The sequence below is a fragment of the Mya arenaria genome, chromosome 16, assembly GCF_026914265.1.
Source record: "Mya arenaria isolate MELC-2E11 chromosome 16, ASM2691426v1".
NCBI lineage: Eukaryota > Metazoa > Mollusca > Bivalvia > Myida > Myidae > Mya > Mya arenaria.
Genome location: NC_069137.1, coordinates 20,395,777 through 20,411,483, shown reverse-complemented (window position 1 = coordinate 20,411,483; position 15,707 = coordinate 20,395,777). Strand labels below are relative to the sequence as shown.

Below are 15,707 nucleotides of genomic sequence, written 5' to 3'. Positions count from 1 at the left end.
CTGAGTGATCCTTAAAAACACGTGATTTTTAGATCCTTAAACACACGTGATAGACAGATCCTTTAACACACGTGATTGACAGATCCTTAAACACACGTGAATGACAGATCCTTAAACACACGTGATGGAGAGATCCTTAAACACACGTGATTGAGATATCCTTAAACACACGTGATTGACAGATCCTTAAGCACACGTGATTAAAAGATCCTTAAAAATACGTAATTGACAGGTAGTTAAACACACATGATTGACAGATCCTTAAACACACGTGATTGAGAGATCCTTATGCACACGTGATTGAGAGATCCTTAAACACACGTGATTGACAGATCCTTTAACACACGTGATTGATAGATCCTTAAACACACGTGATTGAGAGATCCTTAAACACACTTGATTGAGCGATCCTAAAAACACATTATTGACAGATCCTTAAACACACGTGATTGAGAGATCCTTAAACACACGTAATGGACAGATCCTTAAACACACGTGATTGACAGATCCTTAAACACACGTGATTGACAGATCCTTAAACACAAGTGATTGAGCGATCCTTAAACACACGTAATTGACAGATCCTTAAACACAGGTAATTGACAGATCCTTAAACACACGTGATTGAGAGATCCTTAAATATACGTGATTGACAGATCGTTAAACACACGTGATTGACAGATCTTTAAACACACGTGATTGATAGATCCTTAAACACACGTCATTGACAGATCATTAAACACACGTAATTGACAGATCCTTAAACACACGTGATTGACAGATCCTTAAACACAAGTGATTGAGCGATCCTTAAACACACGTGTTTGACAGATCCTTAAACACAGGTAATTGACAGATCCTTAAACACACGTGATTGAGAGATCCTTAAACACACGTGATTGACAGATCCTTAAACACACATGATTGAGAGATCCTTAAACACACATGATTGACAGATCTTTAAACACACTTGATTGACAGATCCTTAAAAACACGTAATTGACAGATCCTGAAACACAAGTGATTGAGCGATCCTTAAACACACGTAATTTACAGATCCTTAAACACAGGTAATTGACAGATCCTTAAACACACGTGATTGAGAGATCCTTAAACGCACATGATTGAGAGATCCTTAAACACACGTTATTGAGAGGTCCTTCAACACACGTGATTGACAGATCCTTAAACACACGTGATTGAGAGATCCTTAAACACACGTGATTGAGAGATCCTTAAACACACGTGATTGAGATATCTTTAAACACAAGTGATTGGAAGATCCTTAAACACAAGTGATTGAGAGATCCTTAAACACACGTGATTGACAGATCCTTAAACAAACGTGATTGAGAGATCCTTAAACACACGTGATTGACAGATCCTTAAACACACGTGATTGACAGATCTTTAAACACACGTGATTGACAGATCCTTAAACACACGTGATTGACATATCCTTAAACACACGTGATTGACATATTCTTAAACACACGTGATTGACATATACTTAAACACACGTGATTGAGAGATCCTTAAACACACGTGATTGACAGATCCTTAAACACACGTGATTGACAGATCCTTAAACACACGTGATTGAGAGATCCTTAAAAATATGTGATTGATAGATCCTTTAACACACGTGATTTACAGATCCTTAAACACACGTAATTGACAGATCCTTAAACACAAGTGATTGAGAGATCCTTAAACACACTTGATTGACAGATCCTTAAATACGCGTGATTGACAGATCCTTAAACACACGTGATTGAGATATCCTTAAACAAACGTGATTGACAGATCCTTAAACACACGTAATTGACAGATCCTTAAACACACGTAATTGGCAGATCCTTAAAAACACGTAATTGACAGATCCTTAAACACACGTGATTGACAGATCCTTAAACACACGTGATTGAGAGATCCTTAAAAATATGTGATTGACAGATCCTTAAACACACGTGATTGACAGATCCTTAAACACACGTGATTGACAGATTCTTAAACACACGAAATTGAGAGATCCTTAAACACACGTGATTGAGAGGTCCTTAAACACACGTGATTGAGATATCCTTAAACACACGTGATTGACAGATCCTTAAACACACGTGATTGAAAGATACTTAAACACACGTGATTGAAAGATCCTTAAACACACGTGATTGACAGATCCTTAAACACACGTGATTGACAGATCCTTAAACACACGTGATTGAAAGGTCCTTAAACACACGTGATTGAAAGATCCTTAAACACACGTGATTTAAAGATCCTTAAAAATACGTAATTGACAGATCCTTAAACACACGTGATTGACAGATCCTTAAACACACGTGATTGACAGATCCTTAAGCACACGTGATTGAGAGATCCTTAAACACACGTGATTGATATATCCTTAAACACACGTGATTGACAGATCCTTTAACACACGTGATTGATAGATCCTTAAACACACGTGATTGACAGATCCTTAAGCACACGTGATTGACAGATCCTTAAACACACGTGATTGAGAGATCCTTAAACACACGTGATTGACAGATCCTTTAACACACGTGATTGATAGATCCTTAAACACAAGTGATTGACAGATCCTTAAGCACACGTGATTGAGAGATCCTTAAACACACGTGATTGAGAGATCATTAAACACACGTGATTGACAGATCCTTTAACACACGTGATTGATAGATAATTAAACACACGTGATTGAGAGATCATGAAACACACTTGATTGAGCGATCCTAAAAACACATTATTGACAGATCCTTAAACACACGTGAATGAGAGATCCTTAAACACACGTGATTGACAGATCCTTAAACACACATGATTGAGCGATCCTTAAACACACGTGATTGAGAGATCCTTAAAAATATGTGATTGACAGATCCTTAAACACACGTGATTGACAGATCCTTAAACACACGTGATTGAGAGATCCTTAAACACACGTGATTGAGAGATCCTTAAACACACGTGATTGAGAGATCCTTAAAAATATGTGATTGACAGATCCTTAAACACACGTGATTGACACATCCTTAAACACACGTAATTGACAGGTCCTTAAACACACGTGATTGAGAGATCCTTAAACACACTTGATTGACAGATCCTTAAATACGCGTGATTGACAGATCCTTAAACACACGTGATTGAGATATCCTTAAACACACGTGATTGACAGATCCTCAAACACACGTCATTGACAGATCCTTAAACACACGTAATTGGCAGGTCCTTAAACACACGTGATTGAGAGATCCTTAAACACACTTGATTGACAGATCCTTAAAAACACGTAATTGACAGATCCTGAAACACAAGTGATTGAGCGATCCTTAAACACACGTAATTGACAGATCCTTAAACACAGGTAATTGACAGATCCTTAAACACACGTGATTGAGAGATCCTTAAATACACGTGATTGACAGATCGTTAAACACACGTGATTGACAGATCTTTAAACACACGTGATTGATAGATCCTTAAACACACGTCATTGACAGATCATTAAACACACGTAATTGACAGATCCTTAAACACACGTGATTGACAGATCCTTAAACACAAGTGATTGAGCGATCCTTAAACACACGTAATTGACATATCCTTAAACACAGGTAATTGACAGATCCTTAAACACACGTGATTGAGATATCCTTAAATACACGTGATTGACAGATCCTTAAACACACGTGATTGAGAGATCCTTAAACACACATGATTGACAAGTCCTTAAACACACTTGATTGACAGATCCTTAAAAACACGTAATTGACAGATCCTGAAACACAAGTGATTGAGCGATCCTTAAACACACGTAATTGACAGATCCTTAAACACAGGTAATTGACAGATCCTTAAACACACGTGATTGAGAGATCCTTAAACACACATGATTGAGAGATCCTTAAACACACGTTATTGAGAGGTTTTTCAACACACGTGATTGACAGATCCTTAAACACACGTGATTGAGAGATGCTTAAACACACGTGATTGAGAGATCCTTAAACACACGTGATTGAGATATCTTTAAACACAAGTGATTGGAAGATCCTTAAACACAAGTGATTGAGAGATCCTTAAACACACGTGATTGACAGATCCTTAAACAAACGTGATTGAGAGATCCTTAAACACACGTGATTGAGAGATCCTTAAACACACGTCATTGACAGATCCTTAAAGACACGTAATTGACAGATCCTAAAACACACGTGATTGACAGATCCTTAAACACACGTGATTGACAGATCTTTAAACACACGTGATTGACAGATTCTTAAACACACGTGATTGACATATCCTTAAACACACGTGATTGACATATTCTTAAACACACGTGATTGACATATCCTTAAACACACGTGATTGACAGATCCTTAAACACACGTGATTGACAGATCCTTAAACACACGTGATTGACAGATCCTTAAACACACGTGATTGAGAGATCCTTGAAAATATGTGATTGATAAATCCTTTAACACACGTGATTTACAGATCCTTAAACACACGTAATTGACAGATCCTTAAACACAAGTGATTGAGAGATCCTTAAACACACTTGATTGACAGATCCTTAAATACGCGTGATTGACAGATCCTTAAACACACGTGATTGAGATATCCTTAAACACACGTGATTGACAGATCCTTAAACACACGTAATTGACAGATCCTTAAACACACGTAATTGGCAGATCTTTAAAAACACGTAATTGACAGATCCTTAAACACACGATATTGACAGATCCTTAAACACACGTGATTGAGAGATCCTTAAAAATATGTGATTGACAGATCCTTAAACACACGTGATTGACAGATCCTTAAACACACGTGATTGACAGATTCTTAAACACACGAAATTGAGAGATCCTTAAACACACGTGATTGAGAGGTCCTTAAACACACGTGATTGACAGATCCTTAAACACACGTGATTGACAGATCCTTAAACACACGTGATTGAAAGATACTTAAACACACGTGATTGAAAGATCCTTAAACACACGTGATTGACAGATCCTTAAACACACGTGATTGACAGGTCCTTAAACACACGTGATTGAAAGATCCTTAAACACACGTGATTTAAAGATCCTTAAAAATACGTAATTGACAGATCCTTAAACAAACGTGATTGACAGATCCTTAAACACACGTGATTGACAGATCCTTAAGCACACGTGATTGAGAGATCCTTAAACACACGTGATTGATTTATCCTTAAACACACGTGATTGACAGATCCTTTAACACACGTGATTGATAGATCCTTAAACACACGTGATTGACAGATCCTTAAGCACACGTGATTGACAGATCCTTAAACACACGTGATTGAGAGATCCTTAAACACACGTGATTGACAGATCCTTAAACACACGTGATTGATAGATCCTTAAACACACGTGATTGACAGATCCTTAAGCACACGTGATTGAGAGATCCTTAAACACACGTGATTGAGAGATCATTAAACACACGTGATTGACAGATCCTTTAACACACGTGATTGATAGATCATTAAACACACGTGATTGAGAGATCCTTAAACACACTTGATTGAGCGATCCTAAAACACATTATTGACAGATCCTTAAACACACGTGATTGAGCGATTCTTAAACACACGTGATTGACAGATCCTTAAACACGTGATTGAGAGATCCTTAAACACACGTGATTGACAGATCCTTAAACACACGTGATTGAGCGATCCTTAAACACACGTGATTGAGAGATCCTTAAAAATATGTGATTGACAGATCCTTAAACACACGTGATTGACAGATCCTTAAACACACGTGATTGAGAGATCCTTAAAAATATGTGATTGACAGATACTTAAACACACGTGATTGACAGATCCTTAAACACACGTGATTGACAGATTTTTAAACACACGAAATTGAGAGATCCTTAAACACACGTGATTGAGAGGTCCTTAAACACACGTGATTGACAGATCCTTAAACACTAGCAATTGACAGATCCTTAAAAACACGTTATTGACAGATCCTTAAAAACACGTTATTGACAGTTCCTTAAAAACACGTGATTTACAGATTTTTAAACACATGTGATTGACATATCCTTAAACACACGTGATTGACAGATCCTTAAACACTAGCAATAGACAGATCCTAAAACGCACCTCCTTAAACACACCTTATTGACAGATCGTTAAAAATACTTGATAAGACAGGCCCTTAAACACACGTGATTAAAATATGGTTAAACACACCCAAATGTCAGATCCTCAAACACACGTAATTGACCAGCAGTGGTAGTTTCACAGATACTTAAACATTTGTAATTATTAGGACTCTGCAAAAAACAACTCTGCTAGGGTTTTAATGTTGTTTTTTTTCCTTTTCTCGCTCATAACATGTTTTTGTTTCGATTTTGCTACATGTGAAATTGATTTGGTGCATTTGTGCTGGGACACAAAATATTTAATTATTTGTTTCTGGTATATGATCATAGTTGATCATATATGTATATATAAAATCAACTGCGACAAGCAGAAACTATAGTATAATTGTGAAATGTGCATTGTTAGCACCATGTCAACGATGATCATAGAAAAAAAAGGAAGTTTAACACCTTAGAAATATCAATGACATTTATTATGTACAGCACACTATTGGAACCGCGGTAATATTTTCAATAACAATAAAACTATGACGTTATATTGTGTACTTTTCGTCTCATGAACTATAATACACTTTTTTGCCTAGCCCGGCTCACATACATTGTCAATCAAAGCTGGCAGAACTGTATATATAAAGAAAGCCATTGTGAAACATAAAACATGGACTTGTCCAAGTCGCTCCCCACCTTTTTACCGTTTATTTCCCTTTGTTCAAAAAATATTTCAATCCCGTTTCGAAACCGATCTGGGAACGCTTTTTTATTTGATTTAGCAAGTATAATTACTATTATATAAACCTAACCGTTATTTCTGACTTTATACCTAATTGAGCACCATTGAAGGTAAAATGAACGTGATACTAAGTAACTTTAGTGTATTAAAGAAAGTGTATTAGAGGGGCGAATCCAACACTTGGTGTTAGACGGGTGCAACTTTTGTATCATTACATAATGATTGTATCGTAAAGTACAGGTCTAGCAAAACTAACCTATTATAAAGTAACAAACGATCGTCCATAGAATGGGCATGCGTATATCTTATTATATGCAACAAGCTCTAACTCAATGATAATATGACAAAACCTTTTTCTTCAGTAAAAAAAAAACAATAAGGAAAGAAGAATGGTAGATTGTCGCCTCGTTTGACAACCAACCTGTATATTTGATGGATGCTTGTATATATATATTTTTTTTTTCGCCAAAGCAAGACGATATTTATAATTAAGTTTATATTGCATTTAATACCTTTTACGTTTTGGGTGTATTCGAGTTTGTCGACAAATAGCCACGGTCTTGCGATATCTATAGGACAATACCGTATTCTTTTTTCCTGGTATTAAAACTTAAGCGACCAGACAGCAAAATATTCAAATGTAGCTAACATACATGAAAATACCATTGTTTTAAATGTAATTATTGCAAAAGGTAAAAGTCATTTATCCAGTCAAGTTTCATCCCAAATACGTAAGTTCCATGAACCAGTTCAGTTATTGTGATGCATAGACATTTCTGTTTAAAGGCCTAGTTTAAGCCTTCTATAAGTGCCCTCACCCCCTCCCAAATCTGTGAACATTACACAACTTCTGTGTATTGATCTTAATCTACTTGCCTTGATCTCTCTTATCTGATCTCCGATCTGAGTATCCTGTTGTGCAGTTTGGGAGGTTTTATTATAGAAATGGACCCTAAATGGCCCTGATCGATAAACGAATACACAGGAAATTTGCCCCTACTGTGACACCAGTGCAATTGGCAGGAGATGCACAGTCGTAGATTATCATGCCAAACATTCCTTAAACAAGGCCTTTAACAGTAATTTGGATATGTTTTATTAAGTAGACTATGTATATGCTGAGTACATAATTGGGTTTCATTACAGGTATTAGATTAGATTAAACTGAAATGTATACATATATCTTATTTGTTCTCCATATGCAAACATTTTAATAATGACATTTACGATAATGGTTTTGAGATAGAAAGAAGTGCAGATATGTATTAAGTACAATTTGCTTTAGTATAGTTTATTGTGACTACATAAATAGAGGAGTTTACTTGTTTTATTCTCCATTGGCAGGAGCTCGCCTATGATCTCTGAGAGGTACACCCAATTACATTTATGATGCCCTTATGTATATGCTTAATGGTTTCGTATTTGCTTTTATTGTTAAAAGAACTGTTTAAATGATTACGCAAATGTTTAAAAGTAGTTTTAACATTAATTGTTATGTGGAATAAATGTGGAATTAACGTATCACTCTCATTTCAGATTCGAAATGGAACCATCAAAAGGTAACTGCCAATAAGCTTACACGATTCATTTGAGCAAACAGAACATGCATTTCCGGTGATTATGATTGTGCTGGCAGCCCGAATTAAAAGAAGCCGACCTTTAGGGCACGCTGCAATGCCGGTAGTTCAGCAATACCATTATAGGCAACCGTACATCGCACATGCCCTCAGATCAGATGTTTTATCCGGCCAGAAACAGCATGATTGAAATTATTAAAAAAACATCCTAGCTTACTAGTTTATACATACGTTAAATATATAAACTCGCAACCCAGAATAAAATATCGTCCGGGGTTGATGTTTAAGACTTTATTTTCAATTAAATTCAGTTTAACAACATTCGGATCGGCCGAATGAGTGATTCTTATATAAAAAGGATCAGTAAATGTTACTATATCAGGAAACTTGATGACTATCCATGAAAAGGTGGAAGCGGTTATGGGTTATGATGTGGTATTTTTCCAGATTTAAGGGAATAAGTGTTAAGCACTAAATCATATATTTTAGATAAAATTGACATTCATAAATTGGTGTTTTGTTTAACAGAAGATGATAATGACGACCTTTCATTCGATTTAATCGAGTGACTGCGAGGTTATTTAAATAAATGAGAGCATCACAACATATTTCAGCTTTAAAAGTTGAAAACGATGACAAACGCAATCATGTTAACATTAATCAAGGTTCTGAACAGTCGGCATTTGATTGACATTAATATTAATTTCAAGAATAATTTACTGTATAATGCAAATTCCCGGTCATTGATTTAAAGACACCAATTGTATTTTGAACATTTCGATCATTTGAATCATGCGTACAAGTAGTTAAATTACAATCATTTTAGAAAGGTATGAAAATGGGAATATAGAAGTATGTTATTAATGCACACTATGGTATTGTCAGAATACCTAGTGATGCAACATGCATGTAATAAAAACAAATCCCAAATCAATTGATGCAAACCATTAGCTTACCATTTTAGGTATAGTTCTTGATAGTATTTATAGAATGTTCAATATGATATGATTACATCACTGAAGGGTTTAAGCGGTTATGGGTTATGAGGTGGTGTTTTTTCAGAGCTAAGGAAACTTTTAATCAGAAAGTTTTTATTTATTAATCATATAATGATTAATTTCGATAGTATTGGAATTCACAAAAAGGATTTGTATTTAACAGATGTTGACAATGACGGCTCTTCCGTAGATTTTGTCGATGGACTACAAGGTAACATTTTATATGATACTATAAATATGACTATTTTAAATATGGTATTCTAGATATATGCACATGTATAAAGCCAATAATACATCTCGCTTAAAATGTGATTTAAGACGAATACTGCATTTAAAATACGCATAAAAATGGCCATCTGAATAACGTGGCATGCGTGTGAATCAATTCTTCGATAAAGACGGTTGATTATTAGTAATCTTATAGTAATCTAAGGCGGGTATCATTTAAACGTTTCCTTTATATGAGGCTCAAAATGTCTCTACTTCTGCAATGACAATATACTGGAATTCGTACGGCTAGGTATTACGATAAGATAAGCAATACTGTTCCTCCTTTACGACCAAAAATAACCTTCCGATTTAACTTCACGTAGAAAACAACTTACATTTTCACCAATATAATTGCAGGTAGTCACTCATTAAGTTATAATTTTAATTATTAAGAATTTCTAACTATCGCGGTTGTTTAAAGATCCGCCTATTGCTACTCATCTTATACATGTTCCCCGTGTCTAATTTAGCTATGACAATGTTTCAGTTTGTATTCTTAGTCAGTTAAATTACCTGACGTAAAATCCTAATGGTTTAGAAGGACTCGTTCGCTCCAAATCTTAATCGTTATAATTTTACTTCATGGCATCTTACTATTGAATAATTACGTATCCAGAACGTATAAACTGATCATTCATGTTGCTTATAAATAAGCTTTGTTTCCTAACGCAGGGCATTTTGGTATTGTTCACGTCAAATTACCAGAAGAAACATAGTTCTGGTTATTTCTTATTTATCATGGATTACCCTTATAGTGTTTGTATTAACCTTAACAGTGTTTGTATGAACACGATGCATGTGGTATTTATTTACAGATATTCGGTTGCTTCTTGTTGGAAAAACTGGCCATGGGAAGAGTTCTACTGCTAATTCAATTCTTGGACTGGAAAGGGGACACGATGACAGCTTTGTCGAAAAGACAAGCTCAAAATCGGTTACACTAGATGTCACGCGTAAGGTGTGTTATTTGTTTTCTTTTTTTTATTCTTATAATGATAATGATAATTATAAGAAGAACTGAAAGAAAAAGATGAAGAAGAAGAAGGAGAAAAAAAAATGATGATAATAATAATAATAATAATAATAATAATAATAATAATAATAATAATAATAATAATAATAATAATAATTATAATAATAATTATAAGATAAAAAATATAATACTGATTAAAAAAATATTATAACAGTAGTAATACATAATAAACATTGGTTCATTTGATATTGAATAAACCAAAATTGCATACATTGTAAACATGATTTCCGAACAACACAGTCATATAAAAAGCATTAAAATGCCTCCTTGAATTGGTTTCAGAAAAGGATACGTTTTGGACGCAAAATAGAGGTTGTGGATTGCCCTGGATTTTGTGACGCTTTTTAAACAGAAGAGCAAATCAAAGAATGTCTTAGTAGAGCGATGGCGTTAACCCTACCAGGATTTTCTGCTGTTGGGTTTGTGCTTAAACCGGACCGTTTTACTAAGGAGCTAATTGCCACTGTTGAAGCTTTTAATGCATTTTTTGGAAACAATGTTCAACAATACGCTTTTATCATCCTTACGCATACGAATTGCGAGATGTCTAAAGATGAATACTTACAAGATGGGCATGCATACCTTGATAAATTAAGAAATTTGTACGCAGGAAATGTCGTTTTCATTGACAACAAATGTGATGACTCGACGAAGGAGAAGCATGTTGGACGCATTATCGAGGAAATAGAACGAATAACACAAACGAACAATAATACCCCTTTTTCAAATGAATTCATTAAGGTGGCAAACAAATTAGCGATTAATTCTGAAAAGAAAGACTTCGAGGAAATGTCTAATAAAGAACGGCAGCAAGCTCTGGAATCGTTTAAAACGAAGGTCGAAAATCGGGAAGCCAATGTTTGGAACAATTTCATGGCTGGTATGAGACGTAATAGCCATTATGCAGCGGGCGTAGGTGCCGCGACCACTCTCATAGCATTTAGAGCGGGATGCACGATTATGTAACACTGACCGCCATATTGCAACGCGCCTAATATGTACTGCTTTGCTCCACTGCGAACGTTCTTTCCTTAAACTACCGATGAATTCCTTCTTAGCTTTCACGGGTTATCAAGGTTTAACATTATTCAGTTAACTCATGTCATTCATACAAAATAACCAAACACAAATTACAATATTTTGATAAATGTGTCTCTCGTTTGGGGGCTTTGATTTTTGTGGTTTTAAAAAAAGGGTCTTGGTCAAACTTGATGTTACCGGGCGTATCCCTGTAGTTCCATTGAATAATAATAAAAAAGTCAATGAAATCTAGAGGGAAAAGACCGGTTTACTAAATACTGTATTCATTAGAGAAGTTGCGAAACACAAAATATACGTGTACAACCTAATAAGAGAAATGTCTCTATCTACAGACGTCAACTTATATGCTCACAGATAAACTTTAATGGTGCCTTCGTTCTTGTCATTTTAAACATAACCCACATACCTGGATGACATAGGGCACACACAATACATCACATCTTCAGGTAAAAGTGAGATTGTGCAACCTCTCTATTTTACATCAATAAAACGTGGAAAAGTGCACTTTTGATGTCAAACCTTAAACATTAATAAACATTTATTCCAAATGGTAACTTGAGAGAGTACGAATGCCGTATCATTTTGCAAACGGCGCGAGTATTAAAAGACATAGCAAATATCTTGCCATCAACATTTAAGGGTTTATTTGTTCCATTTAGTTCAATTGACAGCTTGCAATTCATGACTGAAAATGGGGTAACATTGGGTGGCAATCAATGTCTAGAAAATGTATTATGAGGTTTATCCAAAAAAAGGATAATGCTGGTATTGTTATTCGAAGAGTGTGATTTTACAACTAATACATGCACTATGGTTACATTAATACACAAAATAAATTAATTAAAACAAATACCAACAATATATTTCTTTTAATCAGATCTCAAGACACAAGGTGATTTAAAGAAAATAGCAAACAGGCTTGCAATATGTTCAGCGCATAAGACTTGACAACTCTATAATACTTAATAATATAAGTGACTCTTCTGGTATGCATTTTTTAATAATTCAAAAAACGGTAGAATAACAAAATACAGCTTAGACCCATTAAACTGCTATCGTTATAATAGTTTAAAATATAGCTCGACAATGACTGAGTCACAGATGCACTTTAACTCCTCACATATATTGATATGATGCATGTCTTTTAAATTATCGTTTGGGTGATATGTCATTAGTATCGTACTGGTTCGAACTGGATAACAATGCTTATCAGATATCGAACCATAATATAAAACGAAATTTCTATGTTACGAAGACTATATCAAATTAGAATGATTTGATACGGTCATTTACCGACTTTGTTATAACTTTTATCGGTTAAATGAACGTGAAATAAGACAGTTCGAAAGCAGACAGACTTCGACTATTATTTTATACGTGCAGAAATTAACATCTGACAAACATGTTGTTTACAATAACATGTACTATAAAGGCTAGTTTGAAAGCAGACAGACTTCGACTATTATTTTATACTTGCAGAAATTAACATCTGACAAACATGTTGTTTACAATAACATGTAATATAACGGCTAGTTCGAATGCAAACAGACAACGACATGGTATTTTAAAATATTGTTAAACACAAAAATACCTTTCATAAATCTAACACAATACCTTCGATATTAGGACTGAAGAATTCTGAATCAAAAACATATTTATATATTTAAAATCACTGAAATAAAGCGCGTCCGAATATATCTTTATACTTGAAGTTTAATCAGAAAATGAGAATAAAATATTTTCAAAAATGATTTTTTATTTACGAGTCAGTAAACAACGATGCACACTCTGGTTTGTAAAGCATACATATATACGTTTAATACATACATTTTACCATAAATATATGTTTTAAGGTAAGCAAAAAGAGAATTCAAATCGCTTGTCTCCGTTCCATATTGATAATTCCGATCCTCGGTCACATTTCCTGGTCAGTAACTTGACGAGCGTCGTTATCAGCTTACTTGCGAGTCCTCGGGTCGGATATTTCTATCTAGACCGTATACACGATATATTGTATTAATTCCTACGAATATGCAATGTTTTTCTTGGGCTCAATGCGTAAAGGGGAGATAACTAAAAAATCCAACTTCAGAAAGGAAACAAATTTTTCAATCACAATTATTCTAAAGGAGATGCATTTACCAACATGTAGATTATGGTCTGGTATTTCATTCCGCAATGCATCAGACGGAGAAGCGCTGCAAAGATGTCTAGATGAAATTATATACAAACCTCAATCTACATATTCAGGACTTGTCTTCAACTTCGTTCACAAGCCGGAATAACTCAATGTATATAGAACGGACGTCTATATAAACAAGAGCATGTGCGTCGTCGGTTCGAATCGCGCTTTCGATTTCATTATAAAAATAAAAAAAAACTTTATTTAATAAACTTACTAAAACGACTCTTGTGTTAGTCAAGGTGTAACTTATTTGAAAAAGTGTACTTGTGATGCCACTATTATCGAATATTGCAAAAGGTAGGTGTTACATCTTACCGTAAGAAAGTAAGATAGCACTATTTAATAATATTGATACAAATCCTTATTTTCCGCGTATTTCAAAAGTATGGAAATGAAGGGCGTGTTGCTTTAATTGCTTTTGAATGCAGTCAATAACCACTGTATGATTTATTTCCTCAATAGGGCCGTTATAAATCTCAACAATATTTAAAGTAGAAGCGGAAAGAGAATTAGATTATGTGTGACAGGCAGTTCATTTTGCACGAAATACAGTGATTTAATTATAACATTTAAAGGCTAACCAAGTTTATAATACAAATTATAGTTCTTCATGTTTGATAGCCAAATATTGATCTATATAAAGCTACGGTGTACTTGAATATGCCTGTTTGATATATATCAATGTATCACTTATTGATTGGGCATTTAATATAACATATTTTAAGTAAAGCAGTGTTGTACCTTATTTAAACCGAGGTAGTCATGGTTAGAGGGGAGTTGATCAGCACAAAACAACACAAAATTTGAGAAAACGAGCGATTTCAAGCGAGTTCTGATAAAGTCACGACATGGAGGTTAATGAAGTTAATAGTGATGTCGTTTTAATATTCTTGAGCAAAAAGCATTTCTTCTATAACCGGGATAGTTCCACAAATTAAAACAAAACAAAAAAAACACAATCCGAATTGACAATGGCCATGTGTTTGTCAACACATTAGGGCTAAACAGAGGTATAGCTTGGCCAAATTGTGACATCCTCGATGAGGGAGATTGCTGGAGTCGGTGTCCTCCTAATGGAGTGCGGAGTTCCAAGAATCATTTGTCATCTAAATATTTGCATAAACTCAATGCGTTTACTAGACTCGCTTTGTTGGTGTCTAGCAAAGGAACATAGTTGAAGAACAACTTTTAAACTACATAATTATGGTTTAGCGGGCAATGCAAGCGTAAGAACATACGGATTTTATAATATCGCATGCACAATGTACTCACTTCACAGTTTTGCTTATCGACAATAATCGGCGAGCCTCGGTACCAGCTTACGCGCGCGTCCTTGGTTCGGATATTTCATCCAGACCGTATACACGATATATAGTATAAATTCTTAACGAATATGCCATGTTTTTCAAGGGCTCATTGCGTGAAGGGGAGATGACTAAAAAATCCAAAGTCAGAATAGAAACAAAATTTTAAATCACAATTACATGTAGATTATGGTCTGCTATCCCATTCTGCGAAGTAAAATACGAGGAAGCGTTGCCCAGTTGTCTAGACTTATATATATATATATATATATATATATATATATATATATATATATATATATATATATATATATATATATATATATATATATATATATATATATATATATATATATATATATATATATATATATATA

General features: G+C 34.6%; 1 protein-coding gene across 1 annotated transcript; it reads left to right on the top strand.

The window, feature by feature from the left end:
• Nucleotides 1-11,184: 11,184 nt before the first annotated feature.
• LOC128221473 (uncharacterized) lies at nt 11,185-11,766 on the top strand. Its single transcript, XM_052930079.1, has one exon. The coding sequence runs from the start codon at nt 11,185-11,187 to the stop codon at nt 11,764-11,766; it is 582 nt and encodes a 193-aa protein (XP_052786039.1).
• The last annotated feature ends 3,941 nt before the right edge of the window (nt 11,767-15,707 follow it).